General features: G+C 41.9%; 1 protein-coding gene across 6 annotated transcripts in view; it reads left to right on the top strand.

Annotated features, from left to right (window-relative positions):
* NAV2 (neuron navigator 2) overlaps nucleotides 1-16,478 on the top strand; it is a 425,654-nt gene that overhangs the window by 83,997 nt on the left and 325,179 nt on the right. For 2 of the 6 annotated variants that reach the window (XM_083840331.1, XM_083840307.1), the window contains exon 1: nucleotides 3,179-3,522. The exons of 2 other annotated variants lie outside the window; for them this stretch is intronic. In XM_083840331.1, coding sequence (XP_083696457.1) covers nucleotides 3,520-3,522 — 3 coding nt within the window. In that variant the 5' untranslated portion in view covers nucleotides 3,179-3,519. Of the gene's footprint in view, nucleotides 1-3,178; nucleotides 3,523-3,562; nucleotides 5,219-16,478 lie in introns of those variants that run through there. 2 more of the 6 variants (XM_083840315.1, XM_083840311.1) reach the window with 1 other exon arrangement.

Here is a 16,478-nt window from a genome sequence, read left to right as displayed (position 1 = left end):
CAGGAAGTTCCCTTACACTTAAGCAACATCATTTAGTTTGTCCTAACTGATTTTTTTTTCTTGCTGCAGTTTTAGGCAATTAATTGGTGTGGTGTTGCAATTTTCTTTACGTTTCAGAGTTTTTCAGTCCCTAGGTCACTTATTTTCGGAGTTTTTTTGCCATAGCAGAGAACTTGTGATCACCTGTAACTGAAGCCAGTGCTATCAGTTTATTTCAATAAGCTGTTGTGCACAAGGGCTGGGATTTAATTACCTGTTGAAAGCTTGCAACCAAAGATTTGAGGAAGCATCTGAAACCGCCTGGCAACTGCTGTGTATAGGTGCAAATTGAATGAAATTGTTAGGGCTAAACAATACCCGAGAGATCCTTTGGAAGGAAAACAAATAAAGGAATTACACCTTTACCTTGTAAGGATTTAACTTGGCATACAGGACATCCCTTTAAGTGAGTTCTCAATGAATATCAGGATATTTTTTATTCGTGCAGCACCAGCTTTTGAAACACAGTTTAAGAGATGTAGAAACGCCAGCAGTGTTGCCGTGGGGCCCTGCATTGCTGTGCCTGCAGCTTGGGGTTAGGGGAAGCTGGGCAGAACTTGAGCATTGTACGTTACTCTGTCCTGGCTTTGGCCAGGAATTTCACGGATCAGCTGGGCGGTAAGGCAGTCCTCACTCGTCATCGTATTTGGATATTCATCGCGTTCGGGTGCAGAAGTTGCCACTGAGATCCCTGCCACTAAGATCCCTGTGTGTCAGATGTGCTCAGCGCTACGGAGCACGGCACTGACACCCACAGACTGGGGCAGCTGGGACTCGAGTGGCGTGAACCAGAGTAGTGCAGTGGTGCTCAGTGATGGAAACATCAGATCCCTGCTCTGATCTCGCCCGTTGTTTAACTCATGAACAGCACCGCTGAACGTGGAGAGAGGCAGTTAAGCTTTTCTGTCCCAGTCACCATTTAATGTTGAGTGATCAGTTCATTTATGAAATCTATACTCATCTGACAGGCTAAAACAATAACCAGATCACTGTCACATCTGCTCATCTCAGCAGTATTTCCTTCTAGCTGTTTAGCTTCCATTTTATAATGCTTGTTAAATGTTTTGACACGGCTTTGTGGCTAGTATACCGCACGGAAGTCCCAGGTGACCTCCTACCCTGGCAGTATGTACACCCTATGGTTGCTTTGATTTCAAGATGAAGTAAGGTCATGGACATCATTTGGTGCGTTAAGAAGCAACCAGAAATACTGCCACAGAAAGAAGATTGTGACTGCTAACTGGAGCCAGGAAGATTACAAGTGTATGAAAGTTTTATACTTGCCCAGTTCTTTTTCCTTGCGTTTTGTGTTCCTATTCAGCTCAAGGTGAAAAACGGTGTTTGTACAATCATAATCGCTGTACCCTTCATTACTGTTAAGACTATTTTTAGTTATTTTATGTAAGTAGCAATATTGGAGATAGTCGTTTATATAGGACTGGTAACACCTTCGTTGTCATCATGACAATAGAAAAAGAGGTGTGAATTTTAGACCGTATTTAGACCTTGATATTTGAGGTATGTACATACACGGTGGCCCCTTGAGCCAGAAAATAGTGCTGAATTCTGTCCATACAACACAAACCACCAGTGTCTTGGTGAAGTGAAATGCATCAATTCAATTTTTTTTTGAAGCCCATAACTACTTAATTGTTTGGTTTAACCTTCGCTTCAACTCCATTTTCTTTCGATTTTGAATGCCTGCATTTAAATTAGCTGAATAGTCCTTTTTGTTTTTTATATATACAGATTTATATTTTTCCTTGCCTGAGAATGGTCTGATTGCAAACCGAGCTCTTTCAGTGGAGCTGCCACAGTCACCTACAGTGACAGTGAACCTACAGATCCCACGGAGCCGGGGTCGTGGGCATGCAGGACCTGCCGAAACCTGTCTGCTGTATGTGCGCTTGCCACTTGTCTCACCAGCGTCTTGTTAGTCTGTGATGGCTGTTGGCGAATATATTTTTTGCTGAATTATCTGGTTATCTGACTTGTTTGAGACGAGGCAGTAAAAATCTACTTTCTCTAGTCTATTAAGTTTTTAGTCAGTGCTAGAAATGACCTGTTAGTCGTGGATTTTTTTTCCTCGTCACGTATGTTTTATATTCTGCTTACCAAAAGGAATAAATACAGTTGGCTTGATTATGGTATGTTAATAACTTCAGTGTGCAAAAGTACTGAATAATAGAAAAGCTACAACAAAAAACAACACCTAGAAGCTGAAGCCACGTGATGTAAATGGGAAAGGCAGAATATTTTCAAAAGTAAGGCCATTAGACCTTGCAAAAGTCAATCAAAACTCACAGCCTTTCTTGGTGCTTTTAATTCAATACGGGGATGGTTTTGTGGGAGTTAGCTTTAATCAATTTAAAGTTATTGGTCTCAGCTTGAAACTTAATGACCGACACTAGGAATGGAAAACAGATGTGCCAGCGATTCCCTCTGTCCTTTAAGTCCATGAAGCCCCCTCTCCTTCCTTTGATTTTATGCCCCATACTGAGGTGTCCTGGTGTGTTTTTGAACTTAAGGCTTATACTCACTTCTGTGGACCTGCTTTTTTCTTTCTTTTTTTTTCCCCTTCTTTTAGAAATTCCCGCTTTCAGCGTTTGCCACTTGCTGGCTTCCTGTTCCTACATGATGAAGGGAAAGTTGGTGAGCTGAGCCTGGTCCTGCTCGGGATGGGGAGCAGCTGCTCGCAGGAGGCTGTCACTCAGGTGGTGGATCACACAGACAGTGCTCGCTATGTGCTTATGAAATGGGAAATACTTTGTGCCGTCTATGTAAAAATACAAAATACCATTGTATAGTTAAGCCTGTGAAAACAAGCAAGGTACCTAAGCTACAAAAGTTTAGGCCAAAATCCGATGGGTGAAGTTACTGACATCTTATCGGGTGTAACTGCTTTCAGCTGGTGATGCACTTAGTAATGCATTTGCAGCCTAACTTGTTTTTCTTAGGCTTGAGTGTTTTGGGTTCTATGTGTGTGTGTGGTTTTTTTTTCCTCACAAAGCACATTTCTCTGATGTAGCAACTTCTTGATACCTGTTACTGAGTTAATCAGCTCTTAAAGTCTAAAACAAAAGAGTTTCATCAGTCGATAAGACTGCCTTAAATATTTGTGGCAGATGATTGACAGCACTGTCAAATCTGATCCCCGAGTACCACCTGAAGCTCACAGAAGAAAGTGAGGGCTCTTTTTAGCTGAGGAGTGATCCTCTTCCATCACGGGTAGGGTCCTTGTGGCAGCAGTGTTGCCTGCTTATGTGGTGCTCTCAGCAACTTCACTTGCTGAACAAGTCATGGCAGTGACAAATGTGACTGCTTACCTCATCACCAGCACCTCTGCAAAATGTTCAACTCATCTTTTACACCAAACCCGTGTGCTGGCAGCTTAAAATTCGAGCACCTTTGCCAAAGTCAGAGGTGAAGAGGCATGACTTGGGGGGAATCCCCAGCTGGGTGCACTCAGAGAGGCAGCACATGGTGAGTGAGGCCTGGGGGGTTCCATGTCACCGTACAAAAAAATTCACTTATTTGGTGTTTTAGGAGAGATTAAACTTTGGTATAAAGCTTCCTAAGCAGAGCTGTTTGTGCTTTGCAGCCAGATTTGTCTATTTGGCAGTTGCCCTTGAGTAGCTGAAAATCTGTAGGTGGCAACTTTAATAAGTCAGCATTTTATGAGCTATTACAGTTCAACTTTATTGAACAGTTTAAAATACCTGCTTGGCCTTTTTTTCCGTTTTGGCACCAAAATGTGTATCTAATGGGTAGATCTAAAATAGAACACAGAAAAAAAAAGTTCACCTTTGTCCTGATGTCCAGAATTAATCACTGAACATGCAAGACAGTCTCCTTTACTGAGGAAGGATAATTAATTCATATTCGAATAGAAAAAAAAAAAGACTTTTTTTTTAAATGACTGATTAGGCATCTTGGGACTAAATCTGTACAGTTGTTTGTTTTTTTTTAAAGATGGAATAAATAGTTTAAAAATGCCAAATACTAGTGAATAGTTTTAGATTTAATACCTAAATGGCTCCTGAGTGCCAAAGAGGTTTTATTTGTATATAAAAAAGGAAATGAAGTGCAGTGTGTACTCATGAAACACTGCCATGACAATAGGAAGAACTATAAAGCTCATGAGATGCACAAAATAACTGTTTGTACTAATTTTCTCGTGTCTAATGAGATACAAGGCTTCCTCTAACAAGTTCATTGTTGGCTGCATTTGCACACGCATGTAGGGATTGATGGGAGTATTCAGAGCTGCACGGTATATTGCAGGGAATATCAAACAGGCGTGATTAAAGTTCCTCTAGGAGCTTCGTAGCTCTAATGTTTTCACTTCTGTGCGTAATTTCTTGACGTTAGCATTGACTAATGTATGTTTTTCACGAATATCTGTGGCTAGAGGTTTGTATCAATCATTAGCTGTAATTGGAAGTAATATGCTTGGTAAATCCTGTGTTATAAATGCTGGAATGGTTTATAATGTTTTAAAATGTTTTACTGATTTAAAATTATTAAATTCTATTGCCAGAGGAGAGAGAGAGATTTTATTCTTTGTAGCATCTGATTTCAGTAAATGTGTAATTGTGTATGGAGCTGAGCACTTCATCCTTTGCCAAGGGAGTACCTTGAATTTTCAGAGATTTAAAGGGACCATGCAGCGCTTAGGATGCTGAGAATATTTCAGAATGTGGTATGTAGGAAAAAGCACGTAGTGGAAATCCACAAAATAACCTTTGTTAGTAACCTAGATCTGATTTGATGTTTTTTAACAATAGCTAAGCCTCCTTCTGCAGCAGTCTGAACTGAAGAGTCTGTCAAAATGGTTTCACTCTTACTGCTTGGCCGTGGGTAATAGCAAAATAGCTTTTAAAATTTGTTAGTTTTTCCTGATTAAATGCATATATGCACCTATCTATATCTTTGGTGAATAGCAGACTATTTTTTGAGCGTTTTAACAGGGGGCAGTCATACCTACTGCATCTCCAAGTCGTTGCAGAATCGAGCCCTGACGTGATGCAGCTGGGGTTGGCTGCAATAAAGCACTGGGTTGGTGGAGGAGAAAAGGGCTGAGCAGGATGGGGAGCACGCTCCCTGTGAGGCTGTGTCCTTCGCTCCCCTGCACCCGGTGTCGAGGGATGGATTTATGGATTCCGTGAAAAAATAGAAGGTACTAAAAAATGCCTTGCATGTCGGGAGAGGGACTTTATGTGAGGAAAAACCCAAACCTTTCCATTTCTACAAGTCACAAATTGTGCTGAGCGTGGTGGTGGCTTTCAGTGTTGCCCGCTGGGCAGCGCTTGCTGCCTGCTCTCTGACTGGGTGGGTGGCAAAGAGCACGAGGAAGGGGCTCAAGCACAAAGCTGTGCTGTGTTTGTGCGCTCACCTCTGGAGAGAGAGAGAAGGCAGGGGGCTGGGAGTTACCGCGCTGGTTAAAAACGAACACGTTTTCTTACCAAGTCTCATTGAGATGAAATGTTGCGGAGAGAGCAAACCGGGCCTTGTTCTTCTTCTTTTTATTTTTTTTATATACTAGCATAAAATGTCCAGGGGAATGTGCGCGTTTCTATGGTTACGGGATTGTGTCCTCTTGTGGACCATAAGGCTGATGATAAATGATGCTGGTGATGCTGTATTACACCTGAAATGCCCCACGGGTAGCGGGGACCCTTCCCGTGCTGAAGAAACCCTCGAAGCCTCAGACCAAGGGGCACGTTTGGAGCTCCCCGCTATGTTAAGCAGGAGCTTTTTAGAAAGAGTAGTAATGACTAGCAAAAATAGCAAACAAATGCGAAAAGCTACTAAATGTGTTCTTTCCTAAGATGTCCCCTTTGTAGTAGCTAAATTGGAAGTTGGAGATATTTTATTCACTATTAGCTTACGCGAAATGAAGAAAAATCTCTAAGAAAAAATGATGAAAACTTAATCAAAACCTTGGTGTCCGGACGGTGGCCTGGCGCTGATGGGCATGGAGGGTTTGGGTACTTGCTGGGTCTACGTAGCAGAAATGCAAAGACCCCAGTGTTGTGTCTGCTTAAGTGTGCCACCCTGCACAGCGTGTCTGGGGGGAAAGAGAATCCATCGTCAGCTCCAAGCCTCCCTGGAAGTGCTTTCATGGCTTCCTCGTGGCAAGGGACACGGTTACCTGAAAGGCACCGAGTGTTGCTGAGAATATGTGCAAACGGTGTAGTCCAGAAGATGTACAGCTGGGTGTTTGCTCTACAGAGGTACAGCTGGGTGCTTTTTGTAGCTCAGATGATGTACAGCTGGGTATTTTCTTTGTAGGCAATTTACATCCTCCATGAGAATAGGAGGAGCAGGGAAAGAAATTACCTGTGAAAAGCAACCTGATTACAGAACTCTGCCATGTTGTATCATTAGTTTCCTGCACTGATAACAGAATTTGATTTTACAGCTAAAATAGAGATTTAAACAAACCAAAGTACTGTATGAATTCTGTCCTGTATCTCATTTCCTTAGAAATAGCTGGTTAAGCTTAGTATTCCTTATTACCCCACGTAATATTGAAGATATGCAGAAAATGCAGGTGGTTATGCCCATTGAAGGTGAATCCCTTGCAAAGCTGGGTCAAGGGTAGGAATTACAATTTTTCTGGAAATGGGAAATGCTGCTCTTCCCCAGAATGAAATATTATAGGGTTACAGTGTTGACACAGAGAGCTGACATGATGCTGCTGAGGTTGATTGGATTAGAAAGGGATTAAGCAGTAATGGGATTGGAAGATACTTCTTGAATGAAAAGACAGCTGTAGAGGATTTTGAAAAGAAGGTTTATAGGGTTGAGGCAGTTCAGCCTTGTGGTCGTAGCCTCGTGTTGAATCAGTTGGCAGTATGGAGGTTGGGCTCTGTTGGGAAGAAGCTCCTCAATGCTGAGGTAGCACACACGCAGTATCGGGATCTGAACCCTTAACTCAGGGGGTTTACATCGACTTTAACAGAAACATCTTCATGTAAACTCTTAATAATAACGAAAATACGAAGTTCTATGAGGTTGTGTTTTCTAAGCAAGGGTGAGAACAATGTTAAACATCGTAATGTAACATGTTGGCAAAGGCCTGTGTTAACGATGCACTATCCTTTTTTTGCCTACATCATTGGTGAACGTGTGTAGTACTACAAAAAATGTTCATCTCTGCTGCTAGACCATGGTTAAAAGGAATAACAGAGAACTGAACAACAAAACGCATCCACTATGTGCATGCTTTTTCTCTACAGAGAGATTTGTGTGGAGCAGAAACATCCTTGAAAGTCAGATGTAAAAATCCTTTTAATCTTACCCTGTATTTGCAGTAATCCCGAAGGCATTTGACTCTGCAATTTTAAGGGAAAAGGAGAAAATGGTGCAGGATCAAGCTTATAAGGGATTAGGAAAGCTCATGATTTCCAAACCTGTTCAGGTGGTGGGATGTAGAAGAAATGACTGGCTTTTTGACTTTTGGGGTGGACACCTTTTGATCAGTGTAAAGCAGATGATGAAATGTGTAAGGTGATGCATCATAGCCCAGGAAGAAGGCAAATGCAGCTTGTCAGAGACCTCGTGAAGGGAAATATTTGTCCCTTTAAGTGGGTATATTCTGTGCTTTGCAATGGTCAGCTTTATGGATGGTAGGACGAAAAAGAAGGTATCACTGAATATTCCAGCTGTTTAAGCCTCTGAGTCCATTGAAAACCTGAACCCCTTTACGGATATGTGGGTGCATGCCTTCGTTTCTGTTAGCAGCTGTTAACTTTGCTCATTCCTTCATATTTGCTTCTTCTGAGCATTGTTTATCTTTCATGGCTTGAGTTAATGGGCTAATGGCATTGCTGGTTTGTGCTGTGAGCTTAGCAGAGAGTAAGATACCACGTACGGCCTTGTTCAGGGAGGCAGACACTTGATTTGGAAGGAACCTGTCACTGCCAGTTTTCTTCTGGCAACCAACGTTGCAAGCTTCAATTTTTCAAGTCATTTAGCGCATTCAGCTGGAATCATAGCTTGAAATCCTGTGTGATTTTGCCAGTGGAGATGAGATACCTGCTCACCAAGGTTAGTGCTCATTTTAAAATTGCTGTAGACGTGATCAATTTTTGATATTGAAGATTACATTTTAATGGGAATAGTGCTCATCTTCTGCATTAGTTGGAGACGGTGTTAACCGAATTAGCCTTCTATAAGGACAGCTTTGCTGAACGGGCATCGATATTGCTAGAATAGTCCATCTTGGGCTTGGCTACGTGTCTGATCTCAGCAACACGCTGTAGGGATGAGTACCATAGGTGGAATGTGGTGTTTGAAATGTCAGCTGGGTTTTCAGCTGTACTGGTTTTGAACTTTGCTAGCTCTCCCCCTGCTGTGTTATAAGAAGGTGCTCGTTGCTCCTGGGCGCTGTACCCAGGCGGCTGCGTCAGCTCTCGTTGTGCCCTTCTTTGTACTCTGGTTAGCAGAAGAAGTTCATTCTTTCAGAAACAGTGCTTTTGAAAATCAACCATTACAGATACAATGCTGAGATAAGTGGCAGAAAAATCTTATCAGGAACGGACACCTGCACGTGCTGTGTAATCAGGGTTTCTGAGTGCTAAGGGCTGGAATTCCTGCCGCTCTGAAGTCCAGCTCCATCTCAGGAGTAGGCTCTGGCGTGCTCTGTGAACAGTTTTTGGCTTTGATGTGGTGACATTTTGAAAAATAGCGATATGCTGACCAATTCTGTTAGTCATTTTTCAGTGACGTGTCCTTATATTACAGAAGAAAAGGTTGCTGTTAGGTGGCTTAGGATTAGCTGACTGTAGAAGAAGAGGTATCTGTACCTGACAGGCGTATTCGCTGTTGTTAGTTTGAGGACCCTTAAAAACTACTGTTGTGTGGTTACTGGGCAGCAACTGAATCCTGGCTTAGTGCTGGTGAGATGGCAAAGGCACAAAACAATAAAATGGTCAAAGCCCCCTGATAAACGCAAGGTTTAAGAAACAGAGCTGGTAAATCAAATACGTTTGTATCAGTTTCTGTTCTCTTGTAATATTTCTCTGAGTATATCCTCATTTCACGTGATTAACTGTTGTTTGTATAAAAGGCAAGCCTGTGGCTTGGTACAAAACTATGTTTAGGAATTCCTGGCTGGTATTCCTCCTGCTCCATGCGTGTGTGCTGCAGGGGTTGAGGTTTTTTTTTTTTAATAAGGGTTGTAAATATTTGGGCAGACGGTTGCAGATTAGTTACGATTTAACTGAAGGCTTTGTGCTGATTACCATTGTTGTACAAATACCGAGGGTGGGGATAGACGAGGAATGGAAAACTGTTTGCCACCTTTTTGGCAGACGGATGCATGTCTCTTGTAACCTTTGGGCCAGACAGCTCGGCAGTCTGATGAGCCTGAATTATTCAGGAGGCAGTGAAGATTAGTTAGCTAGTGAGAGTATGTATCGATCTGCCAGCATTCCTTCTGCCGTGTTGATCTTGGAAAATAGTAAATAACTTTTAAAGTAGGTTTTTATTTTGATGCAAACAAACATTTGCTGGCTGGCTTTTTTGCATAAATAATTGCAGGGTTTTTTTGGTAATCTTTGCTAGATGCTAATCCATTCGCTAAGATAGCATAACGCCTGTGCATTTGTTGTTGTTGGTTGTTATCAAATGCTTTGAGCTTTGCTTGTGCTTCTGGAGGTGACTTCCTTGCAGCACGTTTACCGGGAGGCTGCTGGCCCCTGCGAGGTGCTGAGGTGCTCCATCGCTTCCCTTCCTTGTTCTCTGCTAGCAGCTTTGCACGTGTGACAGACAAACCCAGAGGTGCTTTGCTTTTCGCTGCCAAGCGTAAGCGCGTTTGGTTGGGGGGGAGAAAAGCGCATCAGTTATCAGGGTGGCCAACAATAAGTCTGACACCGTCTTATATCCTTCCGCAGCCAGATCCATTTCTTCCAGGGAATTACCGGCTTCTCTTTCAGATAAGATACAGGTTTATTGAGTTCCCCGCTGTGCAATTACAGTTGGGAGGAACAGATTGCTGCGTACACCCAGCCTGGGCCATGGAGTGCGTTGCAGTGGGAAGCAGCAGACAGATGCTGCCGGGTGGCGGTGTTTTGGGATGTGAGCTGGAGGCTACGGGGAGGGACTTGAGATCAATTTCACTTTCTGGCCAGACAGAGCCAGCCTAATTCTTGCACCAACTAGTGGCACGTGGAGCTGCAAAATGAGTTTCCTCTTTAATATGGAAAATGCTAAGATCCACCATTAGCTTAAACACACACATTCAAATTTCCAGTGTATAACAAGGCAAATGGTACTATTGTCATTTTTTTCCCCAAAATAAATGCAAATTGTATAAACTGTCAGCATTTGAGACAAGATGGCTCAGATCTCAGTGGTGCTGGATGAAATGCTCCTGCTTGTCGCGTTTATGAAAGATTACGAAATGTTAGGGACCCAAAGAGGGGCTCATTCATATGCAGACACTGTGCTGCCAGGATTAGCATTCCTTTCTCAACACTTTAACTGCACGAGGATTTCCTGGTGGTATTCTTGCTTTTAGAAGGTAAGGACAATTATTTTAAAGCACGTAGCAGGCACGTGCATCTTTTAAACTACAGCAACTCCAATGACTTCTCGGGACATTTATTTTCTTTTGACTGCGAGTATGTATTTTTGTGTTTTAGAATGACTGTCTCTCAGTGAAAACTGCTTTGTATTCCCACCCTTCACCCATATCATGCTCACTCAAGTTACAAGCTTATGCAAATGTTTTCTCCCTGTCATTGCTCTGCATGGCTGAAGGTTTGAGTCAGGCTGGGAAACCGAAGCCTGGCTGTTTGTGTGGCTGGCGTCTGTTTTGTGTAACTGCAAATGTACAAATTCCAGCGCTTTTTTATCTTCTGTATGGTTTGTAACTTCAGTGCATGCTCCTCGTCTTAATTATTTACTTGTTTGAGTGTAGCTATGTCGTTTTCAGAAACAGAAAGGTTTCTCTGCCAGCAAAAGGGTGCTGCAAAAGGAGTCTAATGCTGTTGCGTTATCTCAGGTGAATCTCTTGGAGCCAAATTGCCTTAAATTAATGAGGATTTTTGCTGGTAAAATAATCAAGTCTTGGAAAATGGTGAAAGATAGGTATTGTTCCACACAGTTTTCTGTACTGTGCTTTAACTAAAAATAAGGCAGTTGCACAATTTTATCTTCCGTTGGCACCTTCATTATTTCCTTGTTGTTGAAGCGTTAAATAGGTACGGAATGCACAGTTACCTCTACTACAGGATAAACAACATTGCCAGTAACATTGTACATGTGACTGGTTTAATTATAAACATCAAATATGACATTTACAATATCTCAGGTATTTTTAAAGCGAAGCATAAACGTTATCCTTAGATAACTTGTCTGACAGGAACAAGGCTCCCAGAGAAAGTGAGCCCTGCTGTGCTGTGCCCTCTTGCTAGTTAAGTCAGCGTAGGATGGATTTGGACTCAGTATCACACCTTTCCTCCTGACTCACTGGAGCTCATGAAATTGAGATCCCAAATCAAATTTTGGCCTACCTTTAGGAAAAAAAGTTCCACTTACAAGAAGTTCAGAGAAACCAATGTTGGTAAAAATTGTTTAATTATAGTTGATGTAGCGAAGGCTTAGTATAGCAAGCCCTGTTTTCACTTCATGCGCTGACGGCTCTGAGTTTGGTGAGCTAAGCATCTGCAGCTCTAGTTAAATCCACTGGGACGTTCGTGCCTGGGAAAATGAGCATGCTGTGCTGCCTTACAGTAACTTTTCTCTGCAAGGCAGGACTTCTAGATGTGGACGTGACATGTGTCATCATTATTGCAGCTGCAGGTAGAGACTAGGTACTGTATTGCCAACCTTAGCTTTCTCTTCGTATTTAAAAAACTGTCTTGATTTCCATTATTTGTGAATCTTGTGCTGCCACGAGTGCCAGGGGATGAGTGGTGGCAGCACATCTTTTCCATCTCCAGCTGCATTACAGGAGGTCGTCATTGTCTATAGTCACCCCTGGCCCAATTGCTTTTCTGAGCTGTAAGATAACTGATGAAAATGTTGAATCTGAATCCTGGCATAATTCGGTTCAACCTTAATAGTACTGAAATAGTAATCGGTCAATCTATCGTCTTGTTAACGGCAAGGCTGGCACTTGTGCAGAGACAGCTGCTGTGTGTTGTAACCCTGAAGATCGCCATCATCTTTCTGTAAATAAGAATTAACTGCACGGTTTTAAAAGCAGTGAAGGCTGGTAAATACTGCTCCCGTTTCCACCAAGCCGAATGTGTTTAAAGCTTTTACGTATATCCTTTGTAAATAGCGTAATGTTTGCAATCTGGAAAATGATCCTGTGCCACTTGACTAAGAGCTAGCAATCAGCTATCGAAATTGCATCCGCTATCTAATTGCATCTGTGTGATTCCATGATCTTTGCTCTGTACTGTTGGGACCCACAATCTCCCTAGTAATACCTTAAAACGAGAGCAAGTGCCTTGATGAAATATCAGTGCTTAAAATTGGAGGCAAGCCTTAATATCTAATTCAGTCAAGACTGGTTGATAGAATTAAAATCAGTATTATTTTTTTTTCCTAAATCAAAATTAGACAGTATATGTGGTTGAATGCCCCATCCCTGGAGGTGTTCAAAACCAGGCTGGAAGAGGCCATGGGCAACCTGATACAGGTGGCATCTGTGACCATGGCAAGGGGGTTGGAAATAGATCATCTATAAGGTCCCTTCCAACCCAAGCCATTCTATGATTCTATCAGGTGAACTACCCAAACCTGATTTCAACTTTTTAACATGATGTTCCTTGTTTTTACCCTCTGTGTACCTTACTTAGCTTTTACTATCCAAAATATCCTGTGGCGAACCTCTCATTTTGACCACATACTGTGCAAAGCAATTACTTCTTGTTTTAGATAAGGTGAGAGCTGTTGTTCCTTGTTCACGTTTTCCATGATCCTCACAATTCTACAGACGTCTGCTGTTCCTCTCTCCCTCATCAGTCTTATTTTTTCTTGCCTGGGACCCTTCATAAAGAAGACACAAACCATGCCTTTGATCAGCTTGATAACCTTCTCTCTTTCCATTTCTAACTTCTTGACATGGAGGACTCAAGAAGCACATATACTGGTTTACACAGTTATTGTAATTATATTTTGGCTTTCAACTTTGATTTGTCTTAATAATTTATAATAATTTTGTGTTACTGAGCACTAAGCTTACATTTTACTATTACAAATCTAGAATCCCATTCATGTATCACAGTAGTGGATGGCCAGTTCAACATATATCTTTGTGTTTCTCATTTCCTCATGCCTCACTTTCTAACCAATTTATCTGCCACTTTATCACTCAGTCACTTAGCATCTTGAGGTCCTTCTGCAGTTCTTCACGGTCAGTTATGTATTGTCTTTGCTTGCTTCAAGAGAATCCCAGTAGAATGATGTGAAGTATAACTATCTCAGTTTCAAGTAATAATAAGAAGAAAGAAGTGAATACTAAGGATTTTCTTGGAAGCTTCTGACTGCTAGCATTTACTTCAGCAACTCATAGAACTGATCATGCAAGTTCTATTTTCATTATTTATTTTTAATGTAAAAAGAGGAACAAAGAGAAACACATGGAACCCCAAAGATGAGAACTTTAATAGGTTGTAAACATCACTGTGAACTTTGCCTAAAAGCCTTTTGGTATCTAGTGTGACTTGGAGAACATGATTTGAAGTAGCTTTCATCTTTGGAATATGCAACAAATGATAGAACCTTTAAGTGTCAAAGTGCTGTTTCAAAAGGATAAACCCATTTTTTGATTAATTTACTCTGACATAGTCAAAAAGAAGGCACAGATATATATCTTTAGATCTATATTAATCTCCTTAATAGCAACCATGTGCTCAGTTTCACATCTTGTATAAGACAGTAAAAGTTAAAACAACCTGATTAAAAATCAAAAAGGCCAAGGGGAAGTGAGAAGTTTATGCTGATGCCATTTTACACAGCTGGGAAAAGCAACATTCTTCATGTTAAGGGAAGTTTCATTTTCTTATCCCTATATCTTTCCCATTATTCCACAAATCCCACTGAAAGTGAATGTATTTAAAACATTTTTACCACTTGCATTGGCTTGCTGGTATTAAATTTTCCCAGTAATTTTTCCCAGTTTACATAGTACTTAATTTCGTTAAGACCAGTCATAGTGGCATCGGCAATGGCACGGCATTGCTAGTCGGTTGAGGGAAGGGATTGTCCCGTTCTGCTCTGTGCTGGTGTGGCCTCACCTCGAGTACTGTGTGCAGTGCTGGGCACCACAGTACAAAAAGGCCGTGAAACTGTTGGAGAGTGTCCAGAGGAGGGCGATGAAGATGGTGAAGGGCCTAGAGGGGAAGACAGATGAGGAGCGGCTGAGGTCACTGGGCCTGTTCAGCCTGGAGAAGAGGAGGCTGAGGGGGGACCTCATCGCAGTCTACAACTTCCTCACGAGGGGGAGTGGAGGGGCAGGTGACCTATTCTCCATAATCACCAGTGATAGGACCCGAGCGAATGGTGTCAAGCTGAGGCAGGGGAGGTTTAGGCTGGACATCAGGAAGAGGTTCTTCACCGAGAGGGTGGTCGCACACTGGAACAGGCTCCCCAGGGAAGTAGTCACTGCACCAAGCCTGTCTGAATTTAAGAAGCGTATGGACTGTTCTTGTAGTCACATGGTCTAAAATTTTGGACAGACCTGTGTGGTGCCAGGAGTTGGACTCGATGATCCTTATGGGTCCCTTCCAACTCGGGATATTCTGTGCTTCTATGAATGCTTTCTCTGTAAGTATTATGCTTCAGTGACTATTGAGAGAGATCTGCTGCTGCTCTAAATTCATGTAGCTCCTTTGTTAATCACTAGTTAATGCTGCTTAAATTGGAGGGATTCATCCTACGAAACTAGGCACCTAATGAAGACTTTGACTAAACTGGCAGTCTGGATTACACAGAAATGGAGGAAGGCCTCATTGGGTTTTAATAGTCTTCCAGCAATCAAAAAACTGGCCTGGTTAATTTTACAGCTTAAAGATGCAAAAATTGGAGTTGTTGTGATCTGTAATGTAAATCACTTCTGCAGTGCCCTTGTAGATGTAAACTTTGGCCTACAGATAGACAACACAGCTGTGTGATCTTGCGACCCCATGCACTGCCTGCATCCCCTAGGTGTACATCTTTAGCAACTTCTGAGATTTTCTTCCCCATTTTATCTAACAGTAATACCGTAATTTAAATATTCTTGCTGCTTCTGGAAACAGCTTTTCTATGAATTCGGAATACTGTACTCAGTTTTTGAACAGAAGTAGAATAAGAGAATGCAGAGCAAATCATTGCATTGTATTAAAAAGGACAGAAAGAGAAGTGCTACAGCTGAAAAAGGGACTTCATTGCACCCCCGTGTGGGATCCTTGAAGAGCCCACGGGAAAGAAGTTGTTGCTTGTTCAAGGGCGGTATGGCAAGTGGTCTCCGTTAATGTTTTTCATGTAGAATATGGAATTGAACCTTTGTCTTCAGAAATGACTAAACTTGCCTTGGATGTTTTGTATTTTTAGGCTCAGCATGTGCCACCCGACTCCTCTGGTGCCAGTAAATTACCCGTGTGGGCGGTCTGTATCTAAACGCTAGCTGTGCTGGGGTCGGCTATCGGGTTGTTTGTATTTGGCTATATGTTCCTAATTATACAGATAATCACTTGAACATTGCTTAAACTTTTACTTTGGGAATTTAGCTCTTACAAACCCTAATTTATAATGAGTTTATTTGCATTCTCTTTATTCTTTATTAATAAACCATGGTTCGGCGGTTTCAGCTGACTACTTTGATCACGGTGTCTGGTTCACAAACAGTTTCATTCCCTATTGACATTTAAAATGCGGTGTTGTGGCTATGCAAACAAGCGCACATTACTACAGTTTGAAGAATTAGCATCTCTGCTTATTGTAAAATAATAACAAATGACTCTCTCCTGCTCATATGTGGTTGTTCATTAAGTGAGCGAAGTGAGGTCACGAGTTCAGGAATCCCTCGTGGCATGACCTTGCGGTGGAACATCGGCAGTGGGTTATTGGTGCTTTATGGCATCTGTTACTATCGATTTTTCTTCTTAATTTATTTGTTTTTAAACTCCAGGAAAGAGGAAGGAAACATTTCAATAGTTCGCTTCTGGGAAACGGTAGTTTGTGGACCATTCTTCCATTGAGGGGAGAAGAGAAATAAAAAGAACAAATAAACAGAAAATTCATGGGGATCAGAGCACTTAACGAGAAACACTGATCACTGCTAAGTAAGTTGGAGTATGCCTGGACTGCTAGGTAGGTGTGTATCTGAGCCCTGAAATTTCGGTCTCTTCTATTGGACCCACCTCCTTTCATAAGGGTTAGCAGCTTCTCATCACCTGCAATATGTAGGACTGGAATACCCCTGGAAGAAAGTT

Source organism: Anser anser (genome assembly GCF_964211835.1).
Source record: "Anser anser genome assembly, chromosome: 5".
NCBI lineage: Eukaryota > Metazoa > Chordata > Aves > Anseriformes > Anatidae > Anser > Anser anser.
Note: the sequence above shows the minus strand (reverse complement) of the source record. Positions and strands in the feature narration are given on the sequence as shown.